At 39.9% G+C, this 17,796-nt stretch overlaps 1 protein-coding gene across 6 annotated transcripts in view; it reads right to left on the reverse strand.

The window, feature by feature from the left end:
- Nucleotides 1–14,316, reverse strand: part of LOC128693989 (uncharacterized) — a 137,999-nt gene extending 123,683 nt beyond the window's left edge. For 2 of the 6 annotated variants that reach the window (XM_053783952.2, XM_053783953.2), the window contains exon 1: nt 4,255–4,416. Coding sequence is in view for 3 of the 6 variants with exons in the window: in XM_053783949.2 (XP_053639924.1) it covers nt 8,092–8,107 (16 nt within the window). In the remaining 3 variants the exon portion in view is untranslated. Of the gene's footprint in view, nt 1–4,254; nt 4,417–8,091; nt 8,140–13,914 lie in introns of those variants that run through there. The other 4 variants (XR_008407786.2, XM_053783949.2, XM_053783947.2 and 1 more) reach the window with 4 other exon arrangements.
- Nucleotides 14,317–17,796: the final 3,480 nt, after the last annotated feature.

The raw sequence follows: 17,796 nt of genomic DNA on the forward strand, positions 1-17,796 counted from the left end.
TTCTATTTCACACTATGACAGTAAAGTTGTAGTATCTCCAAAGGTGGGTGTTGTCCACTAGCTTAGGTTACCAAATGATGATAACTGAGTGACAACAGTTTGTACAACGAGTTTTCTTAATATTAAACGTAAATTCCAGATATTAACTGACAGTATATACTGTGGGAAAATAACATTTTGAGAGTAGACATGAATGACCCTAAATGAATAAAAAAATTGAGCGAAAAGGTGAGGGCCACATTGCTCAATATATTTAAAAAATAAAAAAAATAAATGAGAGAATATGAAATTAAGGTTACAAGAGAATCAAAGACCAATCCAAAGGTTTTCTTTCAAGTATATACCTGGAGTTTACCTGGAGAGAGTTCCGGGGATCAACGTCCCAGCGGCCCGGTCTGTGACCAGGCCTCCTAGAAATATTAGGGAAAAAGATAGACTCGCTTAAATTTAACTCTGGTCAGCTTACTGTCAGTGACAGAAATGTGTATTATTTTCAACACACATTTCCTGTGTTATTTATTGCACAAGATATAAACGAAATCCCACCGATCAATCAGACTGGTCAGGACGAAAATAAATTATAAACCCCTGAAATATTCTTATACATATTACTTATAAATTAATATTATACGATTATTAGTTTTATTATTACGGAACCTTCGAGTCGAGTTGCCATGCTGAACTGTGGTGGGTAACACTATGCTGACACGAGCACAGGCTTGTAGGGGAGGGGGTGGGGACAGCTGGTCATGTTCATAAACTCAGCACGTTAGAGATACTAAAGTTTATTGAGTAGAAGTAGCTGGCAATGGAAAAAATTAATATCTAAATACTGTATTTTCCATTGGAATAGTTAACTGCATGTGTGGCATTCATACAACTTGAAAAAAAATGTTGTTAGTCTTACAAAAAAGTTGCAGCTAGGGCAAGAATTACCGCTCATAGGCCTACACTATTCCCCTTCCCCACTCTGCCTGGTTCCACTGTATGAATAGGAAGGACGTTGAGAGATGAGTGTTAGGCTACTCTCCCCGACCCCACTGTTTCAAACTGGTAAGGATTAACCGTTAGTTGTGCTATTGGAGGATTAAGCAATTATATTGTCACATTTCATACAAGTAATGTCAATTCTTTCTTAATGGGTTTACTGAAAATTTTAAATCTCATTTGTTGACCACCTCGGCCATTTCCCCAAGGTATGGCAGCGGTCAGGGATTATTATAATCATGGGGGAAGGCTAAACCCGTAGGGATTATACAGCGCCTGTGGGGGAAATGGAAAGTATTCAGGATCAATTCAGGGAACTGGAGCATAGATCCAATTCCCTGTATCAAGAGCCCCTCACTAGCGTCAAGGAACTTCCCTTGAGAGGAGTGGTCAGGGTCAACAGTGAATGACACGTTGGTCAAGGAGAATATTGAGTGAAACAGTGGTCAGGGAAAGTAGTGAGTGAGGCAGTGGTCAGGAAGAGTAGTGAGTGAGGCAGTGGTCAGGAAGAGTAGTGAGTGAGGCAGTGGTCAGGAAGAGTAGTGAGTGAGGCAGTGGTCAGGAAGAGTAGTGAGTGAGGCAGTGGTCAGGAAGAGTAGTGAGTGAGGCAGTGGTCAGGAAGAGTAGTGAGTGAGGCAGTGGTCAGGAAGAGTAGTGAGTGAGGCAGTAGTCAGGAAGAGTAGTGAGTGAGGCAGTAGTCAGGAAGAGTAGTGAGTGAGGCAGTAGTCAGGAAGAGTAGTGAGTGAGGCAGTAGTCAGGAAGAGTAGTGAGTGAGGCAGTAGTCAGGAAGAGTAGTGAGTGAGGCAGTAGTCAGGAAGAGTAGTGAGTGAGGCAGTAGTCAGGAAGAGTAGTGAGTGAGGCAGTAGTCAGGAATAGTGAGTGAGGCAGTAGTCAGGAAGAGTAGTGAGTGAAGCAGTAGTCAGGAAGAGTAGTGAGTGAAGCAGTAGTCAGGAAGAGTAGTGAGTGAAGCAGTAGTCAGGAAGAGTAGTGAGTGAGGTAGTAGTCAGGAAGAGTAGTGAGTGAGGTAGTAGTCAGGAAGAGTAGTGAGTGAGGTAGTAGTCAGGAAGAGTAGTGAGTGAGGTAGTAGTCAGGAAGAGTAGTGAGTGAGGTAGTAGTCAGGAAGAGTAGTGAGTGAGGTAGTAGTCAGGAAGAGTAGTGAGTGAGGTAGTAGTCAGGAAGAGTAGTGAGTGAGGTAGTAGTCAGGAAGAGTAGTGAGTGAGGTAGTAGTCAGGAAGAGTAGTGAGTGAGGTAGAAGTCAGGAAGAGTAGTGAGTGAGGTAGTAGTCAGGAAGAGTAGTGAGTGAGGTAGTAGTCAGGAAGAGTAGGGAGTGAGGCAGTAGTCAGGAAGAGTAGTGAGGCTGTAGTCAGGAAGAGTAGTGAGTGAGGCTGTAGTCAGGAAGAGTAGTGAGTGAGGTAATAGTCAGGAAGAGTAGTGAGTGAGGCTGTAGTCAGGAAGAGTAGTGAGTGAGGCTGTAGTCAGGAAGAGTAGTGAGTGAGGTAGTAGTCAGGAAGAGTAGTGAGTGAGGCTGTAGTCAGGAAGAGTAGTGAGTGAGGCTGTAGTCAGGAAGAGTAGGGAGTGAGGCAGTAGTCAGGAAGAGTAATGAGTGAGGCTGTAGTCAGGAAGAGTAGTGAGTGAGGCTGTAGTCAGGAAGAGTAGTGAGTGAGGCAGTAGTCAGGAAGAGTAGTAAGTGAGACAGTAGTCAGGAAGAGTAGGGAGTGAGGCAGAGTAGGGAGTGAGGCAGTAGTCAGGAAGAGCAGGGAGTGAGGCAGTAGTCAGGAAGAGTAGGGAGTGAGGCAGTAGTCAGGAAGAGTAGGGAGTGAGGCAGTAGTCAGGAAGAGTAGGGAGTGAGGCAGTAGTCAGGAAGAGTAGGGAGTGAGGCAGTAGTCAGGAAGAGTAGGGAGTGAGGCAGTAGTCAGGAAGAGTAGGGAGTGAGGCAGTAGTCAGGAAGAGTAGGGAGTGAGGCAGTAGTCAGGAAGAGTAGGGAGTGAGGCAGTAGTCAGGAAGAGTAGGGAGTGAGGCAGTAGTCAGGAAGAGTAGGGAGTGAGGCAGTAGTCAGGAAGAGTAGGGAGTGAGGCAGTAGTCAGGAAGAGTAGTGAGTGAGGCAGTAGTCAGGAAGAGTATGGAGTGAGGCAGTAGTCAGGAAGAGTATGGAGTGAGGCAGTAGTCAGGAAGAGTAGTGAGTGAGGCAGTAGTCAGGAAGAGTAGTGAGTGAGGCAGTAGTCAGGAAGAGTAGGGAGTGAGGCAGTAGTCAGGAAGAGTAGTGAGCGAGGCAGTAGTCAGGAAGAGTAGTGAGCGAGGCAGTAGTCAGGAAGAGTAGTGAGTGAGGCAGTAGTCAGGAAGAGTAGTGAGTGAGGCAGTAGTCAGGAAGAGTAGTGAGTGAGGTAGTAGTCAGGAAGAGTAGTGAGCGAGGCAGTGGTCAGGAAGAGTAGTGAGTGAGGCAGTAGTCAGGAAGAGTAGTGAGTGAGGCAGTAGTCAGGAAGAGTAGTGAGTGAGGCAGTAGTCAGGAAGAGTAGTGAGTGAGGCAGTAGTCAGGAAGAGTAGGGAGTGAGGCAGTAGTCAGGAAGAGTAGTGAGCGAGGCAGTAGTCAGGAAGAGTAGTGAGTGAGGCAGTAGTCAGGAAGAGTAGTGAGTGAGGCAGTAGTCAGGAAGAGTAGTGAGCGAGGCAGTAGTCAGGAAGAGTAGTGAGCGAGGCAGTAGTCAGGAAGAGTAGTGAGCGAGGCAGTAGTCAGGAAGAGGAGTGATAAGAGTGAGGCAGTAGTCAGGAAGAGGAGTGATAAGAGTGAGGCAGTAGTCAGGAAGAGGAGTGATAAGAGTGAGGCAGTAGTCAGGAAGAGGAGTGATAAGAGTGAAGCAATGATCAGGACAGTTGCGAGGTCTGGTCGCTGCTATTGCATCACTGCACACCAGACCTTGTAAATGAATCTCTCTCTACCCCCGTATTAGTGTCATTTACCCGGGTCATTTTTTTTCTTTAACAGGTAACATTTGCCCATGTCAAAATGCTTATTATGCGAAATTTGGCATAGAAACATACATTAAGGAATTAATACATTCTAATTCATGTTTCTACACATTTAAAAACCTGCTTTAGTATGAAGCAAAGGTTTAGAATATACTTTTGGTAGTCAATGTCACTGGTGTTGCCTGAATATTAAAATGCAGTAGGTTCATCACTCACCTTTGACCTGCTAAAACTCTAAACACCTAATAAAAATACCATATAAAACTCAAAGAATGAACTGTTTCAATGTGAAAAAACAATTCTTACCTTAGTGTGTTACAGAAATTGTATAGTTTCTCCCCTCAGACAAGAATGACAGGGGCACCCTGATCGTGAGAATAATAGTATCCACACAAGAGATTACGGCAATACAAGAGTGGTACACACTACCCCACTGACACATTGAAACTAGACGAGCAGTCTTTCTATACCGCCACCACTAGCGCATGTGTGGCTCACCCACTACCACTCCCACAAACATCATCACAAATTAAACATACATTGCCGATTGACGTTCATAGCTTCCGAAACCTACTCTTAATTTAAATGATTGCTATTTTTATGTTTGTATCAAAGATCTATTGGGAATCATATGTATTAAGATTAACTATAATACAGCATTCACTGTCATAAATTCCTGCCAGAGAGTATCCACCGTGTTAGCTTCAAGCTCCGCCTATCTACCCATATAAGGTGGCGTGCGGAAGAGCTGCCATCAGCTACTTCGAATGTTATTTTTTAAGCGGTATTTCTTACGATTTAGGTACGTTGCAAAAAGACGTTTACTATAATTCGTCAAATTAACAAGTATTTTTCTTGTTTTTTATGCCAGAATTGATGTGTACATCATATAAATAAAAGTGAGAGCCAACAGCTGGTTACGTCACAGTGACGTCACTCGCCGGACCAACACTTCCAGCTGACCAACCTAAATATGATGTCACAAGACTGAATAAACTCCTTATTAATTTCTTATATACCTTTTTAAACACGCGTGAAATTTAATTTTACATGCAATGTAAAATAACATGTTTACTTTCAGCAGAGACGACTTAATACGTTTACACACAAAAGATTTCTTTGACTTAAGAAGTTATTTCTTCCCTCCACACTGGACACTTGGCATCCTTCTCGCCCTTTAACAACTTTCGGAAGTACGAGAGGAAGTTCTTAATTCCGCCAGTAATTAATAGCTGGATACCCACCAGCAGCATCTTCTTCGCCTCACTATTTAACAGCTTTCGTGCACCAAAATGACTAATAAAAGTGTGACGGGCACAAAATATAAAGGGCAATGTGCCCTGGGGCAGCTAGTTGGAAATGAATGAGTCACATCTCTCCAGGTGATCTAGTGAACAAGAATATACCTGACGTCACATACAAATAATTAAACACTATGTGTTTAATTGTCCACTTATTGAGGAATATAGAGGCAGCCAGTATAATAACGTATGTGACATGTCAAGATATCTTATTAATGAAAATAAGATGCCAGGGATATATTAAGTAAATTTCCTAAATTTGCTTGTAACAAATAAGTGAACTGTAGATATAAATCCAGGTATATTTCTGTTAAACCTTTTGGGGCCTAGTTCCTAGTCCTTTTGTGTATCCATATGCTCTTGTGCTACCGTCCACTGGATAGATATGGGGTGCACAATACACTAGCCACTCCGGTGGCAAAATCTAAATCTGATCTGATATACAATGGAACACAGAGGTTATATATAATGACGTGTAAATAATACAGACACGTTATATTTATGCATATGCATAAAATGTCGTGCCGAATAGGTAAAACTGGTCAATTAGCAATAACTCGTTTAAAATTAAGTCCTTTCTAAAATTTTCTCTTATACGTTTAGATATATTTTTTCATTTATGTTAATGTAAAAATGAATAATTTTGTACTAAAAGAACCTTAGAAAACTTGCGTAACCTTATTATAACAAGCGCAATTTAATTTAGCCTAATCCAACTAAATGTATTTTTGATAAGTTTACAATATTTTAATAATAAACAAACACAATTAAATATTTTTTTTTGTTAGGTTTAGAATGATTTTTGCGAAATTATTGCATACACAAGTTTTCGCTTGCCTTATTCGGCAAGAAGAGCGTTGCTATTTAAGCCAAAATCGTAAGTTTTACCTATCCGGCACGACATATATATATGGGACTAAAGTATCCTTGACTGGTGAACAAGTTATATGCAACTTAATGACCCTCCTCGTGTATTCAAGGGGCTTTAAATCCAAGCTTATATATAAGGCGACAACGGAGAGGTGATAGGAGACGCCAAGCTATCCACACAGTCAAGGTCGCCCGCTGCCGTCAAAGAAGAAAGTTGTCCCACGTGCTATATGTCAGGTGATTATGTGGTGAGCTCACCTGTTTTGTTGCAATCCTTCCACTCCTCTCCCCTGCCTGCAGAGCTGCAGTCCTACCACACCTTTCCCGTTTGTAGTGTTGCAGTTTTATCACACCTGCCTGCAGTAATGATGCAGTTCCTAACCCCCCCTCCCGCCTGTAGTGTTGCACAGTACAACATTGCAGCCACCCATAACAGTGAATGTACTCAAAACACTGTATCCACCCACAACACTGCTTTCACCTACAAGACCGTGAATCCATTCACAATACCGTAAATCCACCCATAAGATCGTGAATCCACCAACAACACCGTAAATCCTCCCACAACACAGTTCATGAATGCAACCTCAACACTGAATTTACCCAGAAATACTAAATACACCTACTATACTATGGTCCGCATCATGAACCTACTCGTATTTTTTTTAATGCTGAAGAATGCAGTTTTAAACTTCTCATAGTCTTAAATCACACAGTCAACTGTAACTGACTTGGCAGTTTTAAGTCTCATCATTATATTTTCAGGTACATAGGGCAAAAAGTTCTTCCTCTGCCACAATACTACGTTAATACTGCAAAACTGTCGACACTTGAGTCATAAACGAAAAAAGATTAGCTGGAGGATGAAATTGTTTTTTTTTTGGGAGCGAAGCTCCATTGAACTGTCCTTTGACCTTATGATCTTGACTATCAAATTCAACTGAAATCTATTAAATCAGTGTTCTATAGATATTAAGCTCACACAATATTGTAAAGCTGTCACTGCTGCTTAAAGATAAATTGGAAAAGAAAAATATTTTTTTTTTGTTGGTGCCTAGCAAAAGTATAAAGTATTGTGTTTGACCTTGAGGTTCAACCTGTCTCGACCACATTCAATGAATATGTTGGCAAGACTACAACAGATTAATACATAATAACTGAGTAATATCGACAGGAGTTTAGCTGTTGCGGAAACACATGAACTGACAAGTCACATGAATGCATGTGACTTCTCAAAATAAAACAGGGTGGCAATGACCAGTTCAATTCTGGCGAAAGCGGTGAACCCGTGTACCTAATAAAAAAATATGGAACAAGAACATTATCGGTGGAGCCTCGAAGTGTGCTGCTATATGCTCTTCCTTTATATTCCAAACACACACACACACATACACACACACATACACACACACACACACACATACACACACACACACACACACACACATATATATATATATATATATATATATATATATATATATATATATATATATATATATATATATATATATATATATATATATATATATATATATATATATGTGTGTGTGTGTTGATATCGTTAAGATCTTTCCTATGCAGTGTTAAGAAATGGATCAAACTGTGGCCGACGAAGGAAAGGGTGAGGAAAACAAGCTTATAATTTCCACACGTTCGAATAAATGCAAAGAAAAATGTAAGACCGTTATCATTTCATATATATATATATATATATATATATATATATATATATATATATATATATATATATATATATATATATATATATATATATATATATATATATATAAATGATAATAGCGTAATACTTACCTAAGGGGCTACAATTTGCTGCAAAAATAGCTGGAAGGACTAACAATACACTGTACTTAACCAGGGAATAAGCCACTAGGGCATTACGATGATGGATGCTAAACACTGCCTAGCTTTGTGGTAAATTGATTTGCAAAGAAAAGTAATTCTTCCGTACCTTCGGTGTAGGCCATTTTTTTTTTTAGGCTGCGGAGACCCAGTCAGTCTGAAAAGTGTATTATATTAAAATTTGGGCATTTTATAACATTCAGTCTTAGTAATTGTTTCCTATTAAACCTAAGACATACCTAAAACAAGCAACAAAAGCAATTACTATAACCTTAACACGAAACCTAGCTCGAGGCAGGAATTTCAAAATATATATCTTTGATCTAGTTATTCTAAAATTAGCTTTATTATTCCCTGATCGACACTCAAAATATGGTTCAAATTATTATTGCATTCACGAGGTAGCATTAAACCCGTAGGGGGTTATACATATACAACATGGACTGTTTCAAAAAAGCTTAGCAATGGCTGCAAAGACGTAAAAGGACAACTGATCTAGGCTATAGAGAGTTGTTTTGATGTTAGGCCACTATTTTTTCATTTAACTGTTTTTAAATTAGGTGGAAAACTTACCAGCACATCCTATATGATCTTTATTTTTCTTACGAAGATAGACCGGTAAGCGAGTGGGTCAAGTCATTAAAACCAGCGTCAGCATAAATTTTCATATTCCTCTGGGCAAACAATATGTCTTGAGCGTTCTACTCAACTGTTCCTCTATTCGCTCTTAAATCAACTGGTTCATAAAGATGGATTACCTGTTATTTTTAGCATCCCAAATTGCCGACTTTAATCACAGAAACGCACGTTTGGGTGCAAACAAAACAAAAGCAACAATAAAAACAATGTAGAAGAGCAGAAATAACGGATATACGTAATAGGATTTTATCTTCCATTGTTCCTGAATACAATGCGTGGGTGTGTATTCACCTATTTGAATTTACAGGAGTCGAGTCCTGACCCCAGCACCGCATTGTGATTACCGTATTTTGTTTTCGGGGATGGATACTCAGCTCCTGTCTTCGCCGGCCGCTTCTGAGTTCACTCTCTCCTGACTTCGAGAGCTCCTTCCATGCTGTACTGTCTTACTCTTACTAATCTGCATGTCCTTGCATTTGTTTAAATTGAACTTTATTAGACACTTCTTTGGACCATCTTTACAGTATTTCCAGGTCTCCTTGAAGCTTATCTCTGACCTCTCTAACTCGTATCCAACCTATATCCTATTAGGAACAGCAACGGTCCTAACACTGACTCTAGCGGGACCTCACACGTTACTCTCTCTTGATAGCTTTTGTTTCAGGTACTCCATCCACAGAATCACTCGGCCGTTTATTTCTGCCTGGTCTAATTTTTAGACTAATCTCGGATGTGGTACTGCATCAGATTTTTTTTCAGAGCAGGATGATGCAGTTCGTCAATCCCTGTCTTTGTTTTATTTCTATGACGGTCATATAACTCCATTATGAGGAAATGGTACGGTGATACCGACAAGATGTGGAAAAAGACACTTATGACAGTTCAGGACATTTATCAAAGGAAACGTTTCGCCACGAGTGGCTTCTTCAGTTCTAATACAGAGAAAATAAAGAACACGCGTATATTTAGTCAGGTGAAGCGTCGTGTGGGTAAAGGTGGTAGTCATAGTAGTAGTGAAACTAAGGAGGTGAAACGGATGGTTACAGAGGGACCTGTTGACATCATGTAACAGCAGTTTCCAGAATGGGTAATATCCTGTTGATTAGGAATTTTGAGATACTGTAACTACCGGACTTTTGCTTTATAGTGTTACTGACAGCAGTTAGGGCAGCTTCTATGCATTTTCTCCGTCTTAAGTCGTCTTCATTAATCACTAGTTTAGCCTCACTGAATTTCATGAGGTGCCCAACATCGTCCCTATGTTGAACACACGCGTTTTTGCAGTCATCAATTCTGCAAGCATTTTTGTGTTCGGTGATCCTAATGTCCAGAGATCTGGCTGTTTCCCCTACATGTACTTTGTCACACACCCCACATGGTATAGTGTAAATTCCTGCACTTTTGCCAGAATCATGCTTGGGTTTTTGTATCAGGTTCCTAATGGCAGTTGAAGAGCTGGTAGATATTTTAGCCAGTTTTCTGTCAAACATTTTTGAAACGCTAGTGGCAACGTTGCTGACCGGTAAAACGATACAACTTGGAGACTTCTTCAACTTGATTGATGTTGGTCTTGTTGAGAATACGTGTCGCACGTTTCCTGCAGTCATGTATGAAGTGTAGGGGAAAGTGTGGTGAACTAAAAGAATTGGTGATGCATGTGCATTCTTCGAGGAACTGCGGACTGGAATTTCTTACTTTAGGTTTGAAGACAAGAAGTAAAACAACTCTTCGGGCTAGCTATGGGATCCCCCCTTAGTACAGTACTTGCTAATTTATATATGGAGGACTTAGAATCCAGACGGATCCTCAGTAACATCCCAAGTTCAGTTACATGGATGCGGTACGTTGATGATATTTTGGTCAATGTACCCAAAAATCTAGATGTACGTGGCATCCTCAACATCATCAACACTGTGCAATCTACTAACAAATTTACACTAGAGGAAAAGAAGGACAGCCAGTTACATTTTCTCGACGTTTTCCTACGTACTGGTGAAAACAGACTTTCTTTTAAAGTCTACCGGAAACCTACCCACAAGAACGATCTTCTACATTTCTTCTCTCACCATGACACCAGAACTAAAAGAAGGGTAGTTATTGGCTTCTTCTTACCTGGATACCTGGAGGTTACCTGGAGGTTATTCCGGGGATCAACGCCCCCGCGGCCCGGTCCACGACCAGGCCTCCCGATGGATCAGGGCCTGATCAACCAGGCTGTTACTGCTGGCCGCACGCAGTCCGACGTACGAGCCACAGCCCGGCTGATCCGGCACTGACTTTAGGTATCTGTCCAAAGCCAGGGGTTTATTGGATGCTTGATGGGAGGCTGTTGAACAGTTTTGGGCCCCGGACACTTATGGTGTTTTCTCTTTGTACCAATGGCGCCCCTACTTTTTACATTTTGCATCGCCTGCCCAGTCTTTTACTTTCGTAGGGAGTGATTTCTGTGTGCAGGTTTGGGACCATTCTTTCCAAGATTTTTCCAACGAGTACAAGTCAAGTGCTTTCAAGCGTTCCCAGTAGTTAAGGTGCTTGACAGAACTTATACGTGCAGTACGCGATTTCACCTGCTTTGTATGGAGATGTTAATGTACAGCAGTATTCCAGCCTAGAGAGAACAAGTGATTTGAAAAGGATCATCATGGGCTTGGCACTCGTTTTGAAAGTTCTCATTATCCATCCTATCATTTTCTTTGCACGTGCGATCGTGGCACTGTTGTGATCCTTGAAAGTGAGATCCTCAGACATTACTACTCCCAGGTCCCTTACATTATTTTTCCGCTCTATTGTATGGCCGGAGTCAGTAGTATACTCTGTTCTAGTTATTATCTCCTCCAATTTGTCCTCATTGAACACATTGTTTACCGTGGCCCACTGGACTTTGTTTATATCTTCTTGGAGGTTTCCTCAGCAGATTGCAGATCCTAGTATCATCCGCAAAGGATGATACGGTGCTGTGGTGTATATCTCTGTTTATGTCTGATATGAGGATAAGGAATAAGATGGGGGCGAGTACTGTGCCTTGTGGAAAAGTCTTACTATGGCGGAAACCTACCCACAAGATCCAACGATCTTCTACATTTCTTGTCTGCTTTTCAAACCATGACACCAGAACTAAAAGAAGGGTAGTTATTGGCTTCTTCTTGAGAGCCTACAGAATTTCCAGTCCGCAGTTCCTCGAAGAAGAATGCACATACATCACCAATTCTTTTAGTTCACTATACTTTCCCCTATACTTCATACGTGACTGCAGGAAACGTGCGACACGCATTCTCAACAAGACCAACACCAATCAAGTTGAAGAAAAGCCTCCAAGTTACATCGTTTTACCGGTCAGCAATGTTGCCACTAACGTTTCAAAAATGTCTGACAGAAAACTGGCTAAAATATCTACCAGCTCTTCAACTACTATTAGGAACCTGATACAAAAATCCAAGCATGATTCTGGCACAAGTGCAGGAATTTACACTATACCATGCGGGGTGTGTGACAAAGTATATGTAGGGGAAACAGCCAGATCTCTGGACATTAGGATCACCGAACACAAAAATACTTGCAGAAATGATGACCGCAAAAACGCGTGTGTTTAACATAGGGACGATGTTGGACACCTCACGAAATTCAGTGAGGCTAAACTAGTGATTAATGAAGACGAGTTAAGACGGAGAAAATGCATAGAATCTGCCCTAATTGCTGTCAGTAACACTATAAAGCAAAAGTCCGGTAGTTGTAAAGTAAAAGGACACAAGTGCAACTAATGTGACATTTTATTGTGGCAACGTTTCGCTCTCCAGGAGCTTTATCAATGGCTTGATAAAGCTCCTGGAGAGCGAAACGTTGCCACAATAAAATGTCACATTAGTTGCACTTGTGTACTTTTACTTTACATACTGTCGGTAATTCTACCAACTTTATTCCAGTCCGGTAGTTACAGTATCTCAAAATTGCTAATCAACAGGATATTACCCATTCTGGAAACTGCCGTTACATGATGTCAACAGGTCCTTCTGTAACCATCCGTTTCACCTCCTTAGTTTCACTACTACTACTACCACCTCTACCCACATGACACTTCACCTGACTCCTTCAACTATATATACGCGTTTTCTTAGTTTTCTCTATTTTAGGACTGAAGAAGCCACTCGTGGCGAAACGATTCCTTTAATAAATGTCCTGAACTGTACATAAGTGTCTTTTTCCACAACTCCAATATGTTTGACAGGATTTCCCATTCCTAAATTCATGCTGGTTTTCTCTAAAGAATCCTCTCCTCTCCAGAAGCTCCAATTTAATTTCCACACAATCTTCAAAACACTATTATAATAGGCATGTTAAAGATACTGGCCTGTGGATTGAAGGTAGCCCGTGGCTTGATATGCAACACTCGCTTCACACGCTGTGTCCGTGGTTCGAGCCCCAGCAGGGATGAAAACATTGGGCGTGTTTCCTTACACCTGGTGCTCCCGTTCACCTAGCAAGCGATTAGGTACGTGTTAGTCGACTGGTGTGGGTCGCATCCTGGGGGACAAGATTGAGGACCCCAGTGGAAATAAGACGACAGTCCCTTGGTGACACACTGCTTTTCTTGGGTGGCTAATCCGCCAGGGTTAAAAATCCGAACACAATCTTAATAACCTACATAGAGATATAAATAACAGATTGTATTTCGGTCTCCGTCTGAGATCTTCAGCAGTACAGAAAAAAATAGTCTGCGTGTGTATTGTGTGTGTAGATCAGATTTAGAAGTCACATGTTGAGGGGGGAGGGGCACTCAAGTCAAATAGCTGACTCTGAGCTGAGCAGCTGGGATCAGTGCAGTAACTTACACTTCTGTGGTGCATGCAAAGTTACATGCTGCCAGCTGGTGTAGTCATATATGTTGTCAGCAGTCCAAGTCATACACGTTGTTAGCAGTCTTGGTCATACATGTCAAATCCTAATTGTGCACAATGTCAGTAGCCAGTCATATATGCTGTCAGCAGCCATCGTCATATACTGTCAGCAGTTCTATTCATACACGTTGTCAGTAGTCCTAGTCATACCGTTGTCAGCAGTCCTAATCATACACAACGTCAAGTCCTTGTCGTACACAATGTCAGCAATCTTAATCATACACGCTATCAGCAGTTCTAATCATACACACTGTCAGCTATTCGCTATGAAAATTAATTGGCCTGGTGGCTAAAGCTCCCGCTTCACACACGGAGGGCCCGGGTTCGATTCCCGGCGGGTGGAAACATTTCGACACGTTTCCTTACACTATTGTCCTGTTCACCTAGCAGCAAATAGGTACCTGGGTGTAAGTCGACTGGTGTGGGTCGCATCCTGGGGGACAAGATTGAGGACCCCAATGGAAATAAGTTACAGTCCTCGATGACGCACTGATTTTCTTGGGTTATCCTGGGTGGCTAACCCTCCGGGGTTAAAAATCCGAACGAAATCTTATCTTATCACCTGTTAAGTTTTAAACGATGGGCGTTTTCTGTCTTGTATCATGGAACAGTATTTTCAACGCCAGCTATGTTACCCTCTCTATGATATCCTAACATGTTATACTGATAAATTAGTCTAGTCATCACCATCACAATGCACATATCAACATTATTATAAAAGCACGTCACTCCCACAAATTAGTAATTACAATAAACATGACAAAATTACTATGAACATAACACTGGACACGTCACTTTTATCACTACACAAATCATTACCACGGTACTACGTCACTACAGTACATAGTGACCCTCACAACTAAACAACAGGGGGATTAGTGGCTAGCATCTTCCCTAACGGACCCACCATTTCCCTCTCAGCTGACTCTCAGTTACCTATTCATGCTTAAATGCACTACATTACATCTTTGCCTCTCTTATCTCCTCCTCCGAACTGTATACACTTACCCAAAAAAACTCTTCATATGAGAAACAAATGTGTGTATTCTATGAAAGCCTCGGTATATTTTAAAAAATAATTATGAGACTAGACTATGCATGCAGCATCTTCAGGAGTGACCTTGGTGAATTCGAACCTTCCCGCCACCCAACTCAAGTCTTGGCACAAACGTTTACTACTTCATTATAATGCTCATTTTTCTAGTTGTTAAATGCAATGTTACTCCTACTGTTTAATATATATTGTGACAGGCTTGAAGAACCTAGCTTAACAGTACCGGAGGCACGAAGGAAGAGAGGGGACATAGTCAGGACGTTCAAGATACTACTCAAGTATTCACAAGATGGATGTAGCTAGAGTAGATAAGGGGTTAGAGTCTCAGAGTAGGACCAGACTTGTTACTTGTGTATATCATCCGCAATGACTATATGGGATACGTAAAACTATTCAACTGTGAATACAAATTATTTGTAATACATTTAAAAGTGGCTTGCGCAAATAAATTGCAAACAAGAAACACCCATCAGAAAAAAATAGGTACCTGTGTATTCTGTCACATATTCCTACTCACCTATTGGTGGTTACACTCTCCTACTGGGTTCACTCCCTCCCTCCTGCCACCATAAGTGTCCAGGGCCCAAGACTGTTCAACAGCCTCCCATCAAGCATTAGGGGAATTGCCAATAAACCCCTGGCTGCCTTCAAGAGAGAGCTGGACAGATACCTAATGTGGAAAATACTGTATATATTTTCCAGAAATTCAGTATTTATATGTAAATAGATGACCATACTGAATTTAATAATATTTATGTCATAGAAAACGGAAAGCCTGCGTCTGCGCAGACGGGACTCGCCATCTTGGTATTGAATTGAACAGAACGTTAGAGTGAATGGGAAGAATTTTTCGTGCTCTAGACGTCTAGAGGTTAAAATTGGGCTGACACCTCTCAAATAGGAGGCAAAATTGTTGGATGTGCATTCCTGCATAATTTGAGTATCAGGCGACTGGACAACACAGCTCCAGGAACCTCAGATAAGTCTGTTTATGTTTAATTCTGGCCAGTAATTTCATAAATTTAGACAGTGAGGTTTTCTGGGTATAATACACATTAATCTCCAGTCAAATTGGTGAGTGATATTAAGATATATTTTCCTTCTGTTATGTAATTGTGTATTTATATATACTCATTTTTTAATGTAATATACAGTCCATAAATTTATATATTTACCAGTATTCCTGGTGTATGTATATTTCATTTATAATTAATAGGTCCAGAGCAACTTGTGGATATGACAGTGGTAGGTATCGAAGGGGGACATTTTTGCGACCTAGGTGTCCCAAATTCCTACTTGTCTATGTAACTCTGATAAATAATAATTATCTTTGTTGTCATTTACTGTTACGTATATAATGAGTTACATTCAGATAAATGCAATTTTCCACAATTAATTTGCCCATTGGTCCTTCTTGAACCGGAGGTAATTAGTGAAGTCATTAATTGGTTAATTACTTAATAATTATATGTGAAATGACAGAAGGAGGTGGATGTTAAGTTCACAAATTTACTTAATGTGTAGTGGATTATAATAATTACAATATTAATTTTGATAAGCTAAGCTCAAGTCTGGCTAAGTTTATATTAATTTGTATAATATTAATTTGATAGGACAATTCTGGCCAAGATTTATATCAGTGTATGTGTAATTGATAAGACAAGTGTGGATAAAGATTATATTGTGTATAATATTAATTTTGCTATGCCAAATTCTGGCAAGGATTTATATTTGTATAATATTAATTTGATAAGCCAATTTTGGCCAAGATTTATATTATTGTATGTATAACTGATAAGCCATGTGTAGCTAATTATTAATGTGTATATTAATTTTGCTATGCCAAATTCTGGCAAGGATTTATTAATTTGTATAATATTAATTTTGATGAGCCAAGTTTGTATTAATGTACATTTAAAATTTATATTATACATGTAATTGCTAAGCTCAGCTAGCTAGGATTTATTCAAAGGTAAGTTGTACTATTTACCTTTATAAAGTACATAATTTAGTACATAATCAGTGTTATTAAGTTGAATTTAATACATTGCATCATGGCTGAAAATGAGGAAATTAATGTAGAAGACAAACATATGGAATATAGAGCAAAGAAAGCATCTCTGCAAGCTAGAAAGGGGCATGTAACAAAAGCATACAATAAATGTTTGGAATTAATGAATCAAGAAACTGTGAATACTGATGATTTAAAATTGTATTTAGATGCTTTAGGTAATAGATATGATTCATACAAATTATATTACAACAAATATGAAGGAGATTTATTAGTAAACTGTGTAGATGAGACTGAAGTAGATCTCATAATTAATCAGTATTATGAATTAGAGGAAAAGATTCTTTCTTGTAAAAGTCAGGCCTTGAATAAATTAAAATGTGTAAACAAGGCAGTTAATCAGTCTGCTCCAACAAACAATATGTCTTTGCCAAAACTCCCACAACTATGTTTACCTGTATTTAATCCTGGTGAAAATTGGGAGGAATTTTGGTCAATTTTAAAGCAGCTGTGCATGACAGGAGTGACCTAGCCTGTGTAACTAAATTATTTTACCTCAAAGGACAGGTAAGAGGAGATGCTCACATACTCATACAAGCCTTTCCCAATGTAAATGACTCTTACAAGGAAGCAGTTGACCTGTTGAAGGTCACTTATGGTAATATAGAACAAAGTAGGTTGGATCTAGTGAATATCATTGTTAATTTAAAATCCCCAGATCACACTTACAAAGGTTTACAGCAGTTTAGAGTTAAACTGGAGAGCACTCTCAAAACTTTAAGTAATAAATATAATCTGAAGGATACAGACTGGTTATTGAGTGCCATGATACAGAATAAATTAAACTATAAAACACTTGAATGGTTCTCCAACAAATATCACAAGGGTTATTTTGGTCTGGAGGAAATAAGACTAGGTCTACAAGAATTGATTGTGCAATTGCAGACCAGCCAACTAACTCATTTTAAAGATGCAACACATGATAACTCTGAGGTATCTGCCAAGTTTCACAAAGGGAAAAATTATCCTAATGTTAATAATCAAAATTCATTTCCTAAAAGGAGTTACATAGGGGCATATCAAGGAGCAGGAATCAGAAATAATGATTCTCCACAAGGTAAGAAGAATAAGTACCCTCCTAAGAGTAGCCCATTTAATAAGAAACCAGTCAAAGAAAGGAGAGATTGTCTCTTCTGTAAGGGTACTCATTTTTCTAAG

This window comes from Cherax quadricarinatus, chromosome 33 (genome assembly GCF_038502225.1).
Source record: "Cherax quadricarinatus isolate ZL_2023a chromosome 33, ASM3850222v1, whole genome shotgun sequence".
In the NCBI taxonomy this organism is placed as follows: Eukaryota; Metazoa; Arthropoda; class Malacostraca; order Decapoda; family Parastacidae; genus Cherax; species Cherax quadricarinatus.